Source organism: Tupaia chinensis, unplaced genomic scaffold, assembly GCF_000334495.1.
Source record: "Tupaia chinensis unplaced genomic scaffold, TupChi_1.0 Scaffold145870_1, whole genome shotgun sequence".
Lineage (NCBI taxonomy): Eukaryota > Metazoa > Chordata > Mammalia > Scandentia > Tupaiidae > Tupaia > Tupaia belangeri.
Window position 1 is genome coordinate 3,815,353 of NW_006205727.1, and position 22,284 is coordinate 3,837,636.

Consider the following 22,284-nt stretch of genomic DNA (forward strand, 5'->3'; position numbering starts at 1 on the left):
AAAAAAAAAAAACCTCCCCCCCCCCCCCAGGAGGGATGGTCACGCCACAATCCCTCCTCCTCTCCGGATTTTGGACCTGCACACATATGTGCACAATGTGAGTTTCAAGCCACAGTCAGGCCATGAGTCCAGCACCTTAACCACTACACCACCTGCTGGCCCCTTGATCATCTATTAAAACAGTGTAATTGTTAAATAAAACAATGTAATACTTCATAAATTACAAAGCAATTTCAGCTAATACTTTATAAATTACAAAGCACTAATGATAGTGGTATTCCAAATATGCTTAAATTATTGTTCACACAGAATTATATAACAAAGAGGTTTGTTTAGGTTAGCTCAGGAATTTAGAAAAAAATTAAAATTTGAGGAAAATCTGATTTAAAAAACCCAGACAGAGTGAGCAGGTGGTACGGAGATTAAGGCACTAGATACCACATGGGCAAATGGGAGGTCCGAGTCTCAGACTCGGGAGCTTGAAGAACACACCAAGCAAGTGTGCATGTGTACTCAAAATCCTGAGAAGAAAGGATTGTGGCATGGCCATTCCCTGGGGGGAGGGGCGGGATTTCTCTCTCTCTCTCTCTCTAGTGAGTGCAAGTACCCTATGCCAAAAACAAAATAAAACAAAATAGATAATAAAGCTTTACTGAATTACTAATGAAAAGTAACCTAATCGCCAGGATTATGAGGATTATGAGGAAATTTCCATTTATTGCATAAAGGAACTCCTATGTATAAAACACATCAGTAGTCAAGAGATAAGTCAAACAACTCACACCCTGAACTTGATATGTATTATTAATTTGAAAATATGCTCATCACCTGTCTGCACTAAACACTGTTGTTCGACCTCCTCAAGAACAGTATGTCACCTGAGTAATTCTCTTCATTTCTATTCTTATAAGAAAAAACACAACTTTGCCAACTGTCCAATTTTTATTTCATTTACCTTACTTTTTCAAACTGAAGCTGTCAGCATTTGGTAAGAAATGGAGGACTAAGATAAATAACTTGAGAGAGGATAATTTGCTTTATAGTAAGACAACTAATCACATTTTAAAAATACTTTAAAGATAGGGAACCAGCAGTTAGCGTAATGGCTATGTCGCTGGACTCCCACGTAGTCGACTGTGGTTCACGTCCTGGACCCAGTGGCTTAAAACTCACGCCGGGCGCGTGTGCATGCGTTGCCCAAGATCCCGAGAGGAGAATGGAGGGGAAGGGACTGCGGCGTGACCATCCCCCCTGGGGGGTGATTTCTCGCTTTCTGTCTCTATGTCTCTCTCTGTCTGTCTGGAGAGTACACGCGCCCTATAGCGAAAACCTCTCAAAAAAAAAAAAAACAACTTTAAAGATAAAAAAAAATTTTTATAATACTTGAAAGAAAAGGGAAAAGAACCCCAATAGATAACAAAAACATCCTAATCACATATATTTTATGTGTCTTTAAATATTGCAAAAATGCTTAAATGTTTTAAACATGCAATATTTCTAATCCTAAAACATTAACTCTCTAAGGGTCAAATTTTTAACTACTTCTTAGCAACTGTGCCAAATCATAAATCCTATTTTCTTTTTTTTCTTTTTTTGGAGAGATTTTCACTATAGGGCACGTGCGCTCGCCAGAAAGACAAGGAGAGACATAGAGATAGAAAGTGAGAAATCACCCCTGGGGGGATGGCCATGCCACAATCCCTTCTCCTCCATTCTCCTCTTGGGATCTTGGGCATGCATGCACACATGCCTGGCGTGAGTTTAAGCCACTAGCTCTGGGATTCAAAGTGCGGTTGACTACATGGGAGTCCAGCGACATAGCCATTACACCAACTGCTGGTCCTATAAATGCTATTTTCTTAATCAGTATGTTTAAGTGCATGTGTGTGGCTGGAGAGGGTATCTTGTCTGTAATTATGAACTCTTAGTGCCTCAACTGCAACCAGTCTTGCCTCAAATGTAACCAGTATTCAAGTTTCTAATTATCTACTTTAAATGAACAAACTCAGATAATCAAGGTTAAATTTATATAAGTTAAAAATTATCAATAAGTAGATTGTAAATAAGTTTCTAACTAAATGGCTCATAAACTTTAGTATAATGGCTTTGTATTTGAAAGAACTTCAAAACATTTGTAGAAAACTGAAATTACAATATGAGTTTATTTTCATGCAAAAAAATTTTTGAAATCCATGCAGTTTTTTCATAATACACATTTCCCCATGAATTTTGAAGAACTAATTTAAAAGGTAACTTCAAATAGTTCATGAAAAAATAGAATTAAAATATAAAAATAAAAAGGGGACCAGATAGTGGCACAGTAGTAAGACATCAACAAGTTTGACCTTCATGGGAAGAAGGTTCCAGATTGTCATCCGGCGATCTCGTCGAGTATAATGGGGACATACATGACCCTGGTCCAGGGCTAGTTGAAGTCATGGGTGGATTGTGGCATCAAGACCCTGCTGAGGGTACTAGTTCTCTACGTCTGTCTCTCTTGCTCATGGAAGAAAGAAATGAATAAACTTAAAAAAATAAGCAGATAAGCATCTTAGATATACTCGCAGGCGTGAAATAAATGAAGCCTAGGTCAACCCACTGTGACATGTGAGCCAGTCCCAGAGATGACACTGAGGCAGGAGAAGGACTGAATCAGCCCTCCCACGCCACAGGATCAGTGTGGCCCGATGGCTGCCACCCTAGGAAGAAGACTCACCACATCCAGATTCGTCTGCTTGCAGGGGAATGAGAATGTGAAGCCCAGAGGCATCCTGGGGCCTTTGATCCCCATGTAGTCCAGGAAGTCAGAGATGCAGGAGACGATGTGGTCAAACAGCTGCAGGGAACAGAAGGCGTTGTCTGGAGAGTACACGCGCCCTATAGCGAAAACCTCTCAAAAAAAAAAAAAACAACTTTAAAGATAAAAAAAAATTTTTATAATACTTGAAAGAAAAGGGAAAAGAACCCCAATAGATAACAAAAACATCCTAATCACATATATTTTATGTGTCTTTAAATATTGCAAAAATGCTTAAATGTTTTAAACATGCAATATTTCTAATCCTAAAACATTAACTCTCTAAGGGTCAAATTTTTAACTACTTCTTAGCAACTGTGCCAAATCATAAATCCTATTTTCTTTTTTTTCTTTTTTTGGAGAGATTTTCACTATAGGGCACGTGCGCTCGCCAGAAAGACAAGGAGAGACATAGAGATAGAAAGTGAGAAATCACCCCTGGGGGGATGGCCATGCCACAATCCCTTCTCCTCCATTCTCCTCTTGGGATCTTGGGCATGCATGCACACATGCCTGGCGTGAGTTTAAGCCACTAGCTCTGGGATTCAAAGTGCGGTTGACTACATGGGAGTCCAGCGACATAGCCATTACACCAACTGCTGGTCCTATAAATGCTATTTTCTTAATCAGTATGTTTAAGTGCATGTGTGTGGCTGGAGAGGGTATCTTGTCTGTAATTATGAACTCTTAGTGCCTCAACTGCAACCAGTCTTGCCTCAAATGTAACCAGTATTCAAGTTTCTAATTATCTACTTTAAATGAACAAACTCAGATAATCAAGGTTAAATTTATATAAGTTAAAAATTATCAATAAGTAGATTGTAAATAAGTTTCTAACTAAATGGCTCATAAACTTTAGTATAATGGCTTTGTATTTGAAAGAACTTCAAAACATTTGTAGAAAACTGAAATTACAATATGAGTTTATTTTCATGCAAAAAAATTTTTGAAATCCATGCAGTTTTTTCATAATACACATTTCCCCATGAATTTTGAAGAACTAATTTAAAAGGTAACTTCAAATAGTTCATGAAAAAATAGAATTAAAATATAAAAATAAAAAGGGGACCAGATAGTGGCACAGTAGTAAGACATCAACAAGTTTGACCTTCATGGGAAGAAGGTTCCAGATTGTCATCCGGCGATCTCGTCGAGTATAATGGGGACATACATGACCCTGGTCCAGGGCTAGTTGAAGTCATGGGTGGATTGTGGCATCAAGACCCTGCTGAGGGTACTAGTTCTCTACGTCTGTCTCTCTTGCTCATGGAAGAAAGAAATGAATAAACTTAAAAAAAAAAAAAAGACTAAAATAAAAAATATAAACTATTTCTCTACATAAGCTCCATGAAGTTCAAGACGCTTCCGTAAGTGATGATGCCAGCCATTTAGTACATCCCTTATCAAATGAGTATTTGATAGACTACTTTCAACTCTTGGTAGCCACTGCTTTGATTATGCTTTGTCTTCAGAATCATACTAGTAAAGGCAAGTGTCATCTCTTACTACAATTCTTCCCAAAAATTCTTCAGGATCTTGGTCTCCTTTAAAACTTCCACTGAACCCTCTGCTCTTATCTATAGCTGTTTAGGGTGGAATAATTTTGATACTTATCAAATAAAAAAATCTGCTTTATATTAATTTTTTAAGAATTGTGAAGCTGAACCAACTGAGATGTCTATAGGCACTGGCTATTGTTTCTGCTGTTAGTCCCTGGATCACTTCAATTAGAACACAAATAACATTAATTATTCCCTTGAAAATTGATATAGGTGATCCCCCCTGGGGGGTGATTTCTCGCTTTCTGTCTCTAATGTCTCTCTCTGTCTGGCAAGCGCACGCACCCTATAGTGAAAATCTCCCAAAAAAAAAAAAAAAAAACAGTAAGGCTATCATCTACAATTCTTTGAAACTAAACAATCATGGTGAACATGCTTAATTTTAAGTTGTCCTAATATCCCTAAGGGTAGGCAATTAGGCTATGGGTCACAGGACCACCACAGGTTTCATTATCCTGAAATCTTTTTGCTCTAAGTAAACTAGATTCTAGGATGTACCTAGAGACTACAAAAGTTCCTTACATAGCTTTAATTTAAATAACCAAGGAACTAAAATTTTAGAGCTTGATGGGACTGAAACTAACTTTATGGATATAGAAGCATGAAATATCTCATTAAGTGTGCCTAAAATAATATACTAGACTACAATATACTTTCTAAGATTTTTAGATACTGGTTTCTTACAAAGCAGAAATCTCTTCAAGCCCAAAAATATCAAGGTGAAAGTAAATAAATGAATCCTCTTTTTGAATTTGATACCCATTTTGAATTATATTTCATTAAACCTTGAGTATAAATCTCAAAAACAAAACAAAACAAAAGTACTGAATACTTTTTTTTTCTTTTTTGGGGGGGATGGGGGGATGGTTGGGAGAGGCTATAGGACATGTGTGCTAGCCAAAAAGACAGACAGACAGAGAGACAGAAAAATGAGAAATCACCCCCCAGGGGGGATGGACACAGCACAATCCCTTCTCCTCCATCCTCCTCTCGGGGTCTTGGGCACTCATGCACACGCGCCCGGTGTGAGTTTAAGCTACCGGGTCCAGGACTCGAACCGCGGTCGACTACATGGGAATCCAGCGACATAGTCATTATGCTAACTGCTGGTTCCCTGAATACCTTGTACTGTTTACTACTGTGTAGCACTGTTGATATCACTTTGATTTCTACTTTTCTACTGGAAGTAAACATTAATGAGATTTTAAACTATGGACTAATTTGGTTCGTTCAACAAATCCTTTTTCCCACCTCCCAGAACTCAGTCATAGATTTCCTTTCCACACCAGTAATGAAAATACAGTAAAACCAATAACTTTGAAAGCTCTAATTATGTAATATACATAACATACTTAAGGACATCCAACAATTGAAATGCAGTTGATCTTAAAAATATTTTTGATTTATAATACTTTCACAAGTTTTACAAACCAAAATAATGCTAATTCAGAAAATATAGCATGATTGGGACCAGCAGATGGTATAATGGTTAGGCGCACTGGACTCCCACATAGCTAACCGCAGTTTGAGTCCTGGACCCGATGGCTTGCTTTCTCACTTTCCCCCTCTCTCTCACTCTGTCCCTCTCTGGTCAAATTTAAATAAATAAATAGATAAATAAATAAATAAAGTTAAATAAAAATTTTTTATAAAGGAAAATGTGGCATGATTAATATGAAGAAAAACTAATTTTTACTCAATAATTTATAATGATGAGATTTAAGAACCTCAATAATTCTGTAAACCAAATTCTGAAATTAGTTCATAGTAATTTTAAAAAGGAATTAGAAATGCAGTAATTAAAAAAAAAGAAAAAAAGAAATTCAGAAGTCTTAAATTCATTTTTGCCCTTAAAATGAGATTTTGGCCAAATTATAGAACATAAAATCCAAGATTCCTCATTTGTGAAATGGAAGGACACTATTTTATCTGCTCTGGATATTTGATAAGGTTCATATAAAGAAGAAATCAAATAACATATGTGGAAGTTCTCTGAAAAACATAAAACACAAAGCAGATAAGTGTTACTAGTAGTAAACAGATACTATCCTCAGGGGATCAGGTACACTAAATATGAATTATTGCATTTCTACCAGAAAAAGTTTGATGTGCTCTTCCTATAAGTTATTAAGGTTTTAGAAAAAGGTATACATTTGGGACCAAGAGGTGGCATGGTGGTTAAGGAGCTGGACATTTCCGCATGGCTAACCATGATTCGAGTCCCAGACCTGGTGACTTGCTTTCTTACTTTATCTCGTCAAATTAAAATAAATGAATAAATAAATTAAATAATTCCTTTGAAAAAAGGAAAAAGGTATATATTTAAAAATGTTAATGATAAAAGAACAAAAATCTGAATAAAAGCAATTAGAAGGAAAAATATTTACAGTACTTGAATACAGGGAAATTTGTTCAAACTAAAGAGAAAGTACAGTACTGTGGAATAGTTTATGAAATTAAATATCACCTGTTTAGGCTAGGTGGAATGAAATCAAGCAAGAGAATTAAAATATAATAATGTATCAACTGCGATTAATACTTATTCTGACTTACCTCTGCCCATTTAAGAATACAAGTCACACAGAAGACATGATTGCAGCTATCTGGAAAACCAACTTCCTTCTCTAATAGGCAATTAAGACATATTGGACATCTGTCATCTTCACTGTACAAGAGACCAGTAGCAGCAGTATTATCTCTGTTTTCTTCACCTGTAAAGTAAAATAGCCACATGTACTTTCAAGTTCTCCAGAACAAATGACTTATGTTTTTGGCAGTATAGCAACCTAAATTCTCTTAAGGGCCCTCCTACTACAAAGCAATAGACCTTTAATTTATCTAAATTATAATAAACACCTTCCTTGAGCCCAATGCCCAACATTACTTTCTTTTATTTTTTAATGTGGGAGTAAAATAAACATATTATTAATTTAATTTAAAAATAAGGTTCACACAGTTCAAAAATTTAAGGAAAAAAAAACTACAATGACAAATCTCCCACTCAAATTTACCCCTATCTATCTAATTCCACCACCCAACCCAGATAAGTAACAACCGTTAAGTTACTTCTCTGCTCTTCCAAAAATTTTCTGACAGAAAAGCAAATCCTAATACATTTATGCATTTTCTTCCACATTCCCTTCTACACATAACTATTAGAACACTGTACAGACTAGTTTGCTTTAGGAAAAAAAAAAAAAAAGAATTATTTTATTTAACTTTATTTGTCTATTTTTTTTTAACTTGACCAGAGAGGGACAGAGAGAGAGAGAGAGAGAAAGTGAGAAAGCAAGCCACCAGGTTTGGGACTCAAACCATGGCTGGCCATGTGAGAGTCCAGTGTCCTTCACCACCACACCACCTGCTGGCCCTAGTTTGTCTTTTTTTAACCTAATAAGGAATACTAGCTTGTTTTCAACCTTTGTGACTACCAATGCTGCAATAAAAAATTTTGTTATTTCACATATTTGAAAGTATATCTACAGGATACATTCCTAAAACTGGAATTATGAGAAAAGTGTGTATACTTTTAATATGAATGGACACTGCCAAATTCTTCTTCTTAGGATTTGTATAATTTAAGCTTTGACCAGCAGTGTAACTGGTATGTACTGCTGGCACATAGGCCAACAAAAGAAACACAATATAAAAGCAGAAGGAAAACAAAAGAATGATCAGCAGAAATATAAACAGTATACTGCAAGCAAATGGAAAAGCTGGGACTGTTCTGAGTTAAATGCCATACTAGCATTCAGATCTGAAAACTAAATCTTAGGACCAACCCAGGTAGGGGAATAGATCCTGAAAGACTCCAATATTAAGCCAAAGCCCTCAAACGGGTTAAAGTAATCCCAGCATGGACCCAGAAAGAAATATAAATCCTCTAGAAGAAAGAACCCCTGGGTCAGACAGTGAGTGGTGTGGTCGTTAAAGTAGCTGTATCTCACCAGGCTGACTGCGTGATTGGAATCCCAGACCCAACGGGCTGAAAAACATGCCAAGCACATGTGGGTATGTGTCAAAATCACAAAAGGAGAGAGAAATGGAGAAGGGATTATGGTGTAACCATTAACCCATAGGAAATGCTTCCTCACTTTCCCTTTGTCTCTCTCCCACAGGCACACACACCCTCTTGCAAATTTTTTTAAGAAATGAAAGAAAGAAAGAACTAAAATTCATCAAAGTTGTATCTCAATAAAGCTGGATAAAATTAAAACACAGATTTAAAAAAGAAAGAATCCTTAAATTAGGCCCTCAGAATTTCATAGATTAATCTTATCATACATTATCACATCAAATAATAAGGTGTGTCTTGATTGAGAATCAGTAGATGCAAATTTAGAAATCTATTGACTTGAAACATTTAGATTGCCAGATACTAGGAAGAATGGCTAAGTAGCAGATTAAACTCGGAAGAAAATATTTACGAACTAAAAAAGTAAATTTAAGGAAATTACCTAGACTCTAGGAGACAGAAAAGGAGATAAAGTCTGAGAAAGAAAAGTAAAAAATGAGGACGCAGCAAGATCTAACATAGTATTTGAAATCCAGAAAAGAACAAAGGAGAAGCAATAAAGAGATAATGGAGAGAAATCATTAAAAAATAAAACAAAATTCAAAATACTCTTCCCAAATACTCTTTCCACAGATATAGAAACACAATGTGTGCTAAACAGGAGAAATGTAAATAACCCATGCCTAGAAACAATGAAATAAAACCTTACAACCTCAAAGATGAAAACAAGATGTTAAAAGCTAAAAATAAGGAAAGAGATCACCTCTAAGGGAATGACAATTAGACCCAGGGAAGATTACTAGATACCAAGAAAGAAAATGGTTAAGTAGTAACTTGAAAGTGTTAAGGGCGAGAAAAAAGCTATCAATCTAGAATTATATGCCTAGCAAAACTACTTCAAATAGTTCTTTGAAGAGGATAAAATAGATTAAAAAAAAAACAAAACAAAACAGAATTTCCTGCACTAAAGAAACTTACGGTTTTTTCAGCAAAAGGAAAAGAAATGGAGAATAAAGAAATTGAAACAAACACCGTCTATATAAAATACCACCTAATTTGTGGTATTTGAAAAAAAGAAACAACATAATGGGTAACTATAACTTATAAATTGAGAGTAGAATGATGAAAGCTAAAAATGTTGTATGGTTCTGTTGACAGTGAAAAGAACCTTGAGAAGCCGAATAAAATATCAGTGCTTTTATTTAAAAAAAGAAAGAGTTATACTACAGGGCCCTTGCCAGAGAGAGAAAGTGAGAAATTACCCCCAGGGGAGATAGCCAGGCCATAATCCCTTCTCCTCCATTCTCTTCTCAGGATTTAGGGCACATACGTACAAGAACGTGACATGAGTTTCAGACCACCAGGTTCAGGACTTGAACCATGGTCACTATGTGGGTGTACAGAGCCTTAACCATTATGCCACCTGCTGGCCCCTCAATGCTATTTTATTAAAAAAAAAAAAAAAAAAAAAGACAACAATAAAAAGTAACTCCAAACCAACACAAACAAAAATTTAAAAAGGAGAAAAAGAAAATATTTTCTTGGGAAAGCCATGTCATCATTATTTTCCTGACGACTCAATAGTTCAAAAACCAAAAACCTTGATTGATCAAAACTAAGACAAGAGAGGAGAAAAAAAAAAGTGTGTATTATTTAATTAAGCAACTTATTTCAGAATTTAAGACCCACCACCAAAGTAAGTAAAAACAAAATGCCCTGTGTATTTGGAATAAATTTAAAAAAAAAAAAGAAAAAAGAACAGAAAAAAGGCCAGAAAGTTTTGCTTTCAATATGCAATCTACATAAAAATATAAGGTTACCTTCCATATCTTCATAATCCTGATCTCCTACATGTATGGTGTATACAGTTTTCTTCTTCATTTCTCCTTGGAATACGATTTCCTATAAGAAGAATTAAAATAGAGAATGTCTAGGTTTGCCTTCTGATAATATCAAGAAAGTCTAAGAAATTAGTTTACATATAAAAGAACGCAATATAAACTATGCCAATAAACCTGTGGATAATCTGGTACTCCTTTATTCTTTACCGTCGTCATGAAATAGTCTTACTGAAAGGAAAAGTCTTATATAACTATTAGGCAACAAAGATTAAATGGTAAATTTTGTGGCACAGACATAAATATAATTGGAGCTTAGGGAAAAAGAGATCAATTTGGAAAGTAGTTTTCAGGGAAGATGATAAATTATGAGAGAGATTCAGGTGGCAACACAGTAAGAAGTATAAAATAGCATTTAGCCAAGCCAATCTGACAAGAACAAGAGTGAGCAAAAGAGACTGTGTAAGTATGTGTGTACTGATACAAGGTGGGCATGTAAACAAAGAACTTCATCTGAAAGGTCACAGTGGGTGGTAATAAACGAAAGGAACAAACAAAGCAATATAAACCAAGTAGTACTAAATTATATGGATGGATCGCTAAGACTGAGAAGCTTAAATTCAATCTTACAGATTCCTCTGAAAAAAAGATGACACGGTAAAAGCAATGTAAGCGAATTTTGAAAAAGCACTGACAGACTAGTGAAGTACAGAATGGATTACAATGGGGAGAAATTAGAAGCAAAGAGATTTTGCATAGCTAGGGTAACTGGGTATGAAACAGAAAAGTAGTAAAGTGTTAAAGAATTATAGAGATCTGAGCCAGTTGGTGGCATGGTGGTTAGGGCGGCTGGATCCCACATGGTCACCTGTGTGGCTCTAGTCTCCATTCCAGCAGCTTGAAAAACACACCAGTCACATGTGCCTGCATACCCCAAATCCCAAGAGAATGGAGGATTGTGGCATGGCCACCCCCCAGGTGGTGCTCTCTCACTTTTTCTCTCTCTTGTTCACTTGCTTGCTTGCTCCCACCCTCCCTCTCTGTCTCTCTCCACATAGGCATGTGCCCTACAGCAAACTAAAATTTCAGGGTTCTGGTCAACAAATACAGTGAAAGAAACAAAAGATTATTCTAACCTAACAGACTAGAAAAATGGTGATTGTAAGAGGCAAAAATGAGAAATATGAAAAAGGAAGTTCATTTGGTAGTAAAGGAAAATAATTTATCAGGTAAATTTTTTTGAGAGGTTTTTGCTATAGTGAACGTGCACGTGCGCTCGCCAGCAAGACAGAGAGAAACAGAGAGACAGAAAGTGAGAAATCACCCTCCAGGGGGATGGCCATGCTGCAATCCCTTCTCCTCCATTCTCCTCTTGGAATCTTGGGCAAGCATGCACATGCACATGCACATGATCCAGGACTCGAACTGCGGTCGACTACATGGCAGTCCAGTGACATAGCCATTATGCTAACTGCTGGTCCCAGAAAATGTCTTACTCTTAGCCAATATGTGTAACATATGCTTTAGTTCTGGGGCTACTCTTTATGGACAAACAACATAATGATAAATGTCCAGAGAAGTGACTAAGATGGTGACAGTCCTAGAAAACATAACATAAGCAAATATATGTGTGTGTGTGTGTGTGTGTGTGTGTGTATATATATATATATATATAGTGAGTGTGTTTAACCTGGAAGGACAGACAGCTTAAGGAGTATGTTGTTAGCGGTTTAAGGAGGTAGAATAACCTAACCTACCAATGAAGGTATTTAAACAAAGGTCCAATAACCTTTTATGGGATTTTTTTTTTTTTATTGCCAGAGAGGATGCATGGTTACCAGAGAGGAAAGGAAAGAGAGAGAGAGAGAGGAAGGGAGGGAGGGAGGGAAGGAGAATAACCCCTGATGGAGCATAGTCATGTCACAATCCTTTTTCCTTTATTTCCCTATCTTACTAGGATTTGGGTCAAGCACACCCACATGCCTCATGTGTTTTTTAAACCACTAGGCAGGGATTAGAATCATGGTTAGTCATATGGGATCCACCTCCCTTAACCACTGTGCTATAGAGGCTGGCCCTGTGGGATTTTCTTTTTAAAATCAAAGGCTTATTGAGTGCTATACATATACTATTAGGGTATTACGTAAGTCTAGCATTGAGGAAGACATACAGAAATCCCTGCCTTTATATTCTAGAAGGGAGAGACAAACTAAAGAAAATATCCTTGCTTGTTAGACACTGAGAAGTACTATGCAGAAAATTAAAAACTGTGGCTGGGGCCAGAGTGTGGCACAGTGGTAACACAATGTTCTGCAATGCTGGACGTACATGGGGACAATTCATGGCCCAGGGCCTCCCTGTGCACTCTAGACACATGTGTATGTGATCATGATCCAGACGGCGTAACGATAGGGGGTGGATCATGTCATGAAGACCCTGTTAGGAGTGCCTCTCTCTCATAGAAGAATAAATTAATAAATGTTAAAAAAATATATGGCCAATAAGAATTGAGAAAATGAGGAAACTATTATTTCATACAGAGTGGTTAAGGAAAACCTCTGTGATAAAAGTAACAATTGAACTAGTATCTGAAAAGAAGCAAGAGAAATTACATGGACATCCGGTGCTTCCAGGCTTAAAATTCTAGGCAGAAAGAAAGCAAATATGAAAGTCATAAAGCAGAGGAGAATATCTGGTATTCTCAAAGAATAAAAAGGTAAGTGCAGAGCAGAGAGAAAGAAAAAGCAGTAGATGAGGACAGAGAAGTAACAAGACAAGATCAAGTTGCACCTTCTAAGATAAATAAACTGACTTTTTTTTTTTTTTTAAGGAATTATTTATTGGGACTGGCAGGGGGCATGGAGGTTAAGGAGCAGGACTCCCACATGGCTGATGCAGTTCGAGTCCCAGATCTGGTGGCTTGCTTTCTCACTTTCCCTTTCTCTCTCTGATCAAATTCAAAATATAATAAATAAATGAATAAATAAATAAATAAATCTTTTAAAAAATTATTTAATTGTATTTATTATTTTTCAGTTTGACCAGAGAGAGACAGAGTGAGAGAAAAAGAGAGAAAATGAGAAAGCAAGCCGCCAAGTCTGGGACTTGAACTGTGGTCAGCCATGCAGGAGTTCAGTGTCTTTAATTACCATGCCACCTGCCGGCCAGGCAGGGAGATTTTGAGCAGAGAAAGAAACAACAGGAAAAGCAGAGGCAGTAGGACCTGCAATAACCATCCATAGGGGAGTGACGACAATTGTCTTGAACTAAGTAAAGAAAATGTGCTCAAATTTCAAAAACCAACAGTATTTTCTAGTAGACTGAATGTGGGATATTTGTTAGAGAGAGTCCAGGATAGTTCCAAAGTATTCTGACCTGAGCAACTAGAACATCTGAATTGCTTAGATAGAAATTTATTATCAAAAAACAAAACAAAACAAAAACTCAGAGGGGCTGGCAGGTGATGTGGTGTGATTAAAGACATTGGACTTCCACATGGCTGACTAGGGTTCGAGTCTCAGACTTGGCAGCTTGCTTTCTCACTTTCTGTCTCTGTCTTTCTCTGGTCAAATTAAAACAAATAATAATACAGTTGAATAAAATAATTGAGAAAAAAATCAGAGTCCTAGATTGCTTCCCTTGTATTCACACAAAAAGGCAGCATCAAAATTGCTTAGGAACTTACTACAAATACAGATCTCAGGAACCCCCCCATATCTAGTGAATCAGCATTCACATTTTATCAGGCTCTATATGTAATGCATATGTACATTAAATCCTGAGAAACACTGCTCTAGACAACTTCTGAATAGTTGAATTCAAAGAAAAAGAAATATTTAAATTGGAGTTAATTAAATGTGGTAAAATGTCCATTTGAAAGCTGACGCACTATTTTAAAAACCTAAGAAATGTTCATAAAATGTAATATACTACCCTTTTACAGGACACAATTATTTCTTTGTCCTATTTGTTATTTTAATCTATATTCTGTCTTCCTTTTAGACTACTAAGCTTACTGGACATGGTGGTCTGCAATTCCAGCCCCTTTTTTTTTGGGGGGGGGGGAGGTTCTTGCTATAGGGCACGTGCACTGGCCAGAGAGACTGAAAGCAAGAAATCACCCCCTGGGGGGATGGCCACACTGCAATCCCTTCTCCTCCATTCTCCTCTGGGGATCTTAGGCACACATGCGCCCGGGTGAGTTTAAGCCACTGGTCTGGGACTCAAACTGCAGTTGACTACATGGGAGTCCAGAGACATAGCCATTACACTAACTGCTGGTCCCCTCTAATTCCGGGCACTTTGAGGGTTGAGGCAGGAGGATCTCAAATCTGAAATCTGCCAGAACAATCAGTCTGTAGCTATTTGAAAAGTTAAATAGAACCCAATTTTGTGTTATTAACTATTTATGACTCCATGAACATAAGTCATATTCTACATAGACTATTTATCAGCTCTACTAATAAATTCTGCAATATAAGTCAAACTAAATTTTCTTTTAATGGTTCTAAATTTACTTCAAATAAATTTCAAAGAACAAATGTTCATTTTACATTTTGTTTAATGGTTTACTTTTCAGATTATTTTAATTTGCAACTTCTAATCCTTAAAGTTTCTTCCCAGGTGTTACACCTTTCCAAGCTTAACTATCTTTTAACTTTGATCGAACATACTTTTATTTTCCATTTCATTACATGTCATTTCTGCTATATACTAGAAACAATATCCATTATGTTTACATAACAGTTTAGGAAGAATGACCTATTTTTAAAATTATTTACTTACTTAATGCCATTTGTTATTATTATTATTTTTAATTTGACCAGAGAAAGTGAGCAAAAGGGAAAGTAAGAAAACAAACTGCCACGTCCAGGACTTGAACTGTGCTTGGCCATGTGGGAGTCCAGCACCCCAAATACCACACCACCTGCCGGCCCCTGTGAATGACATAATTTTATAAAATTTTATTTCTATTATATAAAAAGTCATTAAAGTTTAGAATTCAGAATAAGAAAAAGCACTGACACAAATCAGTTTTTGAGAACTCACAATCCATTTCCACAGGAACCCTGGATTACATGGACTCGAGAGAGAGCCTTACTAGTTATTATATATTCAAATAGTAGTAGTGTATTAAGACATTTCAATTCTCTATAACAGCTGCCAATAGAGAAGTAGTCTATCAAACACTCAAATGTAGTCAGTGTAATTGAGGAACTCAAACAGCTGATTTTTTAAAAAAATGTTTCAATTATATCTGGGATATTAAAACTGTGTTCTATAGTAGCAGTTGCTAGAGCACCTCACGCTTCAAGGATCAGAGCTAGAGGTTCCTAGTAATATGAGCTAAACTTTTTACCCTAGTCTGGTTCAGTTTCAAACAGGCTTTCTTTCCTTCTCTCCATCTTTTTTTTTTCCTTCTGAAATCTTTCTTTCCAAGTAAAACAAAACAGAACTTCTCTCCTTTCTAGATCACATAAAAACTCCCTCTCCCTACTTCCTCCTCCTGTCTTTCTAATAAGCCCCAAGATATCTAAAAACATCTACATACTATTAACTGTAACAAAATAGAATTTCTCTCCTTTTCAGTTCACATAAAAACTCCCTCTTCCTGCTTCTCCTACTGTCCTGCAAGTAAGCTCATGATACCTAAAAACATCTACATACTGGTTAAAATGATGAATTTTAGAGTCCAACAGGCCTATAGTCAAGTCAACTCCACCACCATACAATAAATGACTGTGGTTATCATTGTTATTACTGCTAGAAAGAATAGAGAAATAGGATGGAATGATAAAATTGTTGCTTGCTCATTTTCTTAGTTTACCCCAAAGTGAAAGGCAAAGAAAGAACTGAAAAAAGACAAATTAAAATTTCTGAATATAAACTAAGTTGATCAAATCTCCTACTAATATTTTGCCCAAAAGGAAGGATCTGATACTTTGGGTACAAAGAAAGAACACATAAATGGCCATGATGAAATCTAACTCTGTTATCTACCCTACCAACTCTGTTTCCCAGTCCTGCCACTTACAGGCCCTACCACCAAAGGGACTGATATGATAAATGGGAGCCAGAGTTGAAAGAAAGGAATTCTGGGAAAAAGCAGTAGTTCTATGTTGGGCATACTTAAGCTAAGGAAAAAGCACCAAGATGCTAAATATTATGGTAATTTATAAGACTAAAGTCAGAGAAGCCACAGCAATGCCAAAAACCCATTGAAGATAAGTTTATTCTTCTTTATCCTTTTTATCTCCAATCCACTATCCAGGACAAACCTGTTCCCAAATTCAATCCTCCATCTAACAAAATTTATTTTATAAAAAGGGGCAGGGCCAGCTGGTGGCATGGTAGTTCCCACATGGCTAACTGGCTTCAAAAATAAGCCAAATGTGTTTTTTCTCTCTCTCCAGCAAGTGCACATGCCCTATAGCAAACTAAAAAAAAAAACAAAACAAAACAAAAAACAAAACTCCAATAGGTATGAGCAAATATTCTTGGAACAAATGGTGAGTTATAAAATCAGAGGAAAGAAACATGAGACACAAAGAACTACCAAGCAGAAATTTTTAACTGAAAAAATGCATTATCTAAAAAAATAAACTATACGGGATAGAGATTCAGCAGCAGAATGAAAATGAGAGTAGAGACAGTCAATGTGAAGACAGAGCAGTCTGAGTAACAGAAAGAAAAAAATATTGAAAAATTATTAGAGTCTCAAGGACTTATGAAGCAATACCAAAACCATAACATCTATATTAAGAGTCCAAAGAGAGAAAAATGAGTGCAGTGGGACAAAAAAAAGAGAAATAATGGTTAGAAATTTCTCTAAATTGGTGAAAATATAAACTTTTATATCCAAGAGACTCATAAATCCCATCCACAATCAAATCTATGCCTAAACAGAACACAGTCAAATTGTTCAAAATTACAAAGGAAAAACTTTGAAAGCAATAACAACAACAACAACAATAAGTGCTATTTACTGGGGAAGAAGAGGGTAGTGATTTGCATGACCAGTGATTTCTCTGAGAAACCACCCAAGCCAGGAGCAGTGAAACAATATTTTTTTAAAGAGGTTTTTGCCTTAAGGCATATGTGCTCACCCTGAGAGAGAGATGGACAGAGATAGTGAGAGGGAAAGTGAGACATCACCCCCACAGAGAGGATGGCCATGTTGCAATCCCTTCTCCTCCATTCTCCTCCAGGGATCTTAAGAATGCACACATCCATGCCTGGAGAGATTTTTAAGCCACTGGGTCAGGAACTCAAACCTCGATCAGTCATATGGGAGTCCAGCGACATAACCACTGCACCATTTACTTGCCCTGGAACAACAATCTTAAAGTGCTATAATAGAAAAGAACTGTGAACTTATGATCCTCTATCCAGCAGAAATATTCTTCAGAAGTTAATGTAAAATAAGACATTCTCAGCTGAAGAAAAGTTATAAGAATTCTTTGCCAGATCTAAAATAATTACTAAAAATAGTTTTGCTTTGTTTTTTAAAGTCTTGCTATAGGACATGTCTGCTTGCCAGAGAGAGATTAAGTGAGATATCACCCCCCAGGGAGAATGGCCATGTGACAGTTCCCCCTCTTCTATTCTCCTTGGGATTTTGAGCACCCACGCACATGCACCTGGTGTGTTTTTCAATCTGCTGGGTCCACAAGTCTGATCATTCAGTCACCTATGTGGAATCCAGTTACCTTAACTACCACTGGCTGGCCCTAAACACAGTTCTTTAGTCTGAGAAATGATTGAGGAGCAACAGAAATGGCAAATATCTGAGTAAATATAATTAACTGTTCTCATCTTGAATTCTTTAAAATATATTTGTCAGTTGATATGATCCAACATATGTTGATATAAGACATTAAACATAAAAGGAGAAGGGCAAAGGTATCTACATGGTTAGGTTTCTGTATCTCACTTGAAGTGGTAAAATACTGACTTAAGGCAACTGAAAATTTAGTATGTATATTAATAATCCTTAGAGCTACCACTGGAAAAAATAAGTCAAAAGCACAATAAATCAAAATAGAATACTAAAAATTGTTTATATAGCCCAAAGAAGGAATTTGCAGAGAAACAAAAATGAGAGAACAAACGGAAAATAAAATGGAAGACCTAGGGCCAGCTCCATGGCCTCGTGTTTAAGGGCTCTGGATTCCACATAGCCAATCCCATAGTTCAAGTCCTGGACCTTAGCAGCTTGAGAAACAAACAGAGGATATTTGCGTGTGTGCCAAAAATCCCCAAAGAGATGGAGAAGGGATTGTGGCATGACCATTCCCCCTGGAAAGTACTTTTTCCTACCCCTCTGGTGAACGTATACACCCTTTAGCGCGCGCACACACACACACACACACACACACACACACAAGACCTAAATCCAAACATAGAAATACTTAAAATATATGATATAGAGGGAAACACTGTGACATTGCATTGTTTACATCTGAAAAAGCCTCAAATCAATCATCTAAACTTCCAATATAAGAAACTAGAAGAGCAAAAATTATTCAAAGTAGGCATAAAGAAGGAAATGAATTAAATTGAAAACATAAAAATAGAGAAAAATAAATGAAACCAAAAGCTCATTCTTTGAAAAGATCAATAAAATTTAAATTTCTAAAAAGACTGATAAAGTAAATAACCTGAATAGTTCCAAAACTACTTAAAGAATCTGAAGGTCCAGTTGTGGTGGCACACAGTGTTATTGCTTGAGAAACTGGAGTCCACATGGGAGGTCTGGATTCGGTTTCCAGGTCAATCTGAACATACAAGGCATAGTTCTGTGCACTTGTAATCCTAACTATTTGAAAAGCTAGGGCACAAAGCACCCCAAGACTGTCAACAATGGATATCTCTGACTTTCTCTTTTTCCCTCATTTTCTCTCCCTCTCTCTTATAAAATAAAAAAGAGAGAGAGAGAGAGATTTGTTTTTCCAAGAAAAGAAACCTTGAGGCCCAGATAATTTCCCTGGTGATTTCTACTAAGTACTTAAAAAAGAACACCAAACCAACACAATCTTTTCCAGAATATGGAAGACAGTACTTCTCAAATTCATTTTATAAGACTGTAACTTCCCTGTTACCAAAATCAGACAAACAACGACAACAACACACATACAAAAAAAACAAAAAACTTTACACATTGGAGTTGATTAAAATAAACTATGGTACATACATATACGTTCAACTATACAATGGAATACTACTGAGTAACAGATAATCAGTATTTCATTCAATAACTTGGATTAATTTTAGAAGCACTATATTAAAAGAAACTAGCCTCAAAATATTATGTACTATGCAACTGCATTTTTAAAAAATATTTGCCATAGGGCATGTGTGCTTGCCAGAGAGAGAGAGACAGAGAGATACAGAGGGGATAGTAAGAAATCACCCCCCTCCGAGTGGAGGGGGGGAGGTGATATCCACATTGCAATCCCTTTTCCTTCATCCTCCTCCTGAAAATTTTGGGCACACAAACGCACACACCCAGAGTATTTTTCAAGCCACCAGATCTGGGACTTGAACTGTGAAGCTAGCCTGTGAGATTCAGCACCTAAAGTATGAAAGAAAAGAACAGAAAGAGTTGATTATATAATCTTCATTTATCCTCAATATTTTCATCCCCAATTCTCATCCCCACAAACTAAACTACAATGACATAACTAATTTAAATGATAAAGTCAAACCTAAAACTTATATATATATTTTTTTCATCAGCAATTCCTCAATGCTTTAATAGGTCCCTTGAGGGAATGAGTAATAGAAGCAGAAAAATAATAGTTTACATTTAGATTAAGCCTCATGCCGACTAGGGACAAAAAGCAAAAGAACTGTGAGATTAAAGAACTGTGAGATTAGAGGCTCATTTCATAACTAAATCTCCCAACACTACATAGAAGTAACTGAGGTCAATACCACTGTACCTTCACATCTGGTAAGCCAAATAGCAAAGAAAAAAGGCATCCTCAATGTAAGTACAGATACAGTGAAAGCATTGCTATATTTTTATTCTTTAATTCTAATCAAAACAATTGTCAACTATGTCTTTCCTTTAACCTTTTGTCAACCCTGGAAAGACTTCTGACCTGGAAATGGAAACTCTGACCAACCCACCCACCTCCCAAAAAAGGGAGATGAGAAAATTATGTAAGGTAGAAAACATAAACAAATCTTCGAAGTTCATTTGGGCTGCTGTAACAAAATACCTGAGACAAGGTGATTTAAAAATAAAAACCCTACAGACCAGCAGTTGGTGTAATGGCTATATTGCTGGACTCTCACATAGTTGACCATGGTTCGAGTCCTGGACCCGGTGGCATAAACTCACACTGGGCGCATTGTGTATACATGTCCAAATCCTGAGACAAAAATGGAGGAGAAAGGACTGTGGCATGGCCATTCCCTCTGGAAGGTGATCTTTCTTTCTGTCTCTGTCTCTGTCTTTCTGGAGAGTGTACATGCCCTATAGCAAAAACCACTTCAAAAAAAATTAATAATAAATAAATAAATAAATAAAACCCCCAGGTCTCTACTACCCCTCCTCCAACTCCACGCCCTTTTGTAAGGCACTAATTCCATACAGGAGGGTAGGGTAGAACCCTCTTGGCCAAATCAACGTCCTAAAGGCCCTACACCTCCTAATACTGTTGACTTGGGGATTCAGTTTCAACATGAATTGGAGAGAGGACACAAAAGTTCAAACTATAACAAACTCTAAGAATTAAAGAAGGGGAATTGTGAAAATATATAACCACATACAAATGATTGTTACACAGGAATGGGAGTGTATTTAATCTGTGACTACTGAAAAAAAGAGGCAATGCTCAAAACATTGCTTCTGAAATTTTACTCTACTGAAACAAGGGCTTTTTTTTAAGTGCCAGAAGAAACACGAAAGGGAGAAAGTGACAGAATACCCACTAATGGGGGCTAGTTACAGTGCAATCCTCCCTTCTCCATTCTACCCTCCCATCAGAATCCTGGACCCCATATATACAAACCCACTGCATGTTTTTCAAACTTCGAGGGCTTGGACTTAAACTATGATCATGTAGGATCTGGCTTCCTCCACATAGTGCTTAACCCACTGCGCTATGGGTCCCTACTGATCAAGATTTTAAAAGTCTTACATTATAATTTTAACTGAAAAATTAGTCTCTTTTTTGCAAACATGCTAAAAATTACTCTTTGGTTCCTTGAGAAATTATTTCTTTCTTCATACTAACTGCTTACAAATTGGTACAAGTAGCTATAATTAAACTAAGATTGAAAAAACAACAATTAGTTTGTACAATAAATAGAACAACCACTCTTTAGCTATGTCTATTATCTGAACTTCAATACAGAAACTCACCTTCCTAGGCAGTTACCTCAAATAAATACAATTTTATTATGTTACATAAGTACATATCAATGTAATTCAAATGAATATTTCACACATTATTGAAAGAAACATTTCAGTTCTATCCCTATGAGATACTATGAAAGAAACATTTCAGTTCTATCCCTATGAGATACTACTATGTTAATGCAGTTATACATTTCATTACTACTATGCAAACCTAAAAAAAATATATAAAGCATTCTTACACATTAGCAGTAGACAGATACTGGGATTCTTTACTAAGCAACCTTCTTACAAATGCTACCAGCACCTATGACCTGGAGTTTTGGGTAAGATTTCTATACTTTATTTAGCTACTATTGTCTAACAAGAGAGAGACAGAGAGAAAGTGAGAAATAACCACCACATTCTTCGGGGTTGGTAGGAGGATGGTCATGCTGCAATCCCTTCTCCTCCATTCTCCTCTCAGGATTTTGGGTATGTACACACATTTGTCCGGTGTGTTTTTCAAGTCACCAGTTTCACGACACAGAGCATGGTCAACCATGTGGGAGTTCAGTGCCTCAACCACCATGCCACTGGCTGGCCCCTCCACTGTGTTTAAGAATTAGTTTATTTAACTTCATTCATTCATTTCAATTTGATCAGAGAGGAACAAATGAGCGAGAGGAGGGGGGTGGGGGGTAAGAAAGCAAGTCATCAGGTCCGAA

General features: G+C 36.6%; 1 protein-coding gene across 3 annotated transcripts in view; it reads right to left on the reverse strand.

Moving 5' to 3' along the window:
• The window catches only part of SCAF11 (SR-related CTD associated factor 11), a 73,341-nt gene that overhangs the window by 38,804 nt on the left and 12,253 nt on the right, over window positions 1–22,284 (reverse strand). For all 3 annotated transcript variants that reach the window (XM_027768327.1, XM_027768326.1, XM_014584207.2), the window contains exons 2-3: window positions 10,192–10,273; window positions 6,910–7,067 (exon numbers count right to left, since the gene is read on the reverse strand). In XM_027768327.1, coding sequence (XP_027624128.1) covers window positions 6,910–7,067; window positions 10,192–10,252 — 219 coding nt within the window. In that variant the 5' untranslated portion in view covers window positions 10,253–10,273. The remainder of the gene's footprint in view (window positions 1–6,909; window positions 7,068–10,191; window positions 10,274–22,284) is intronic.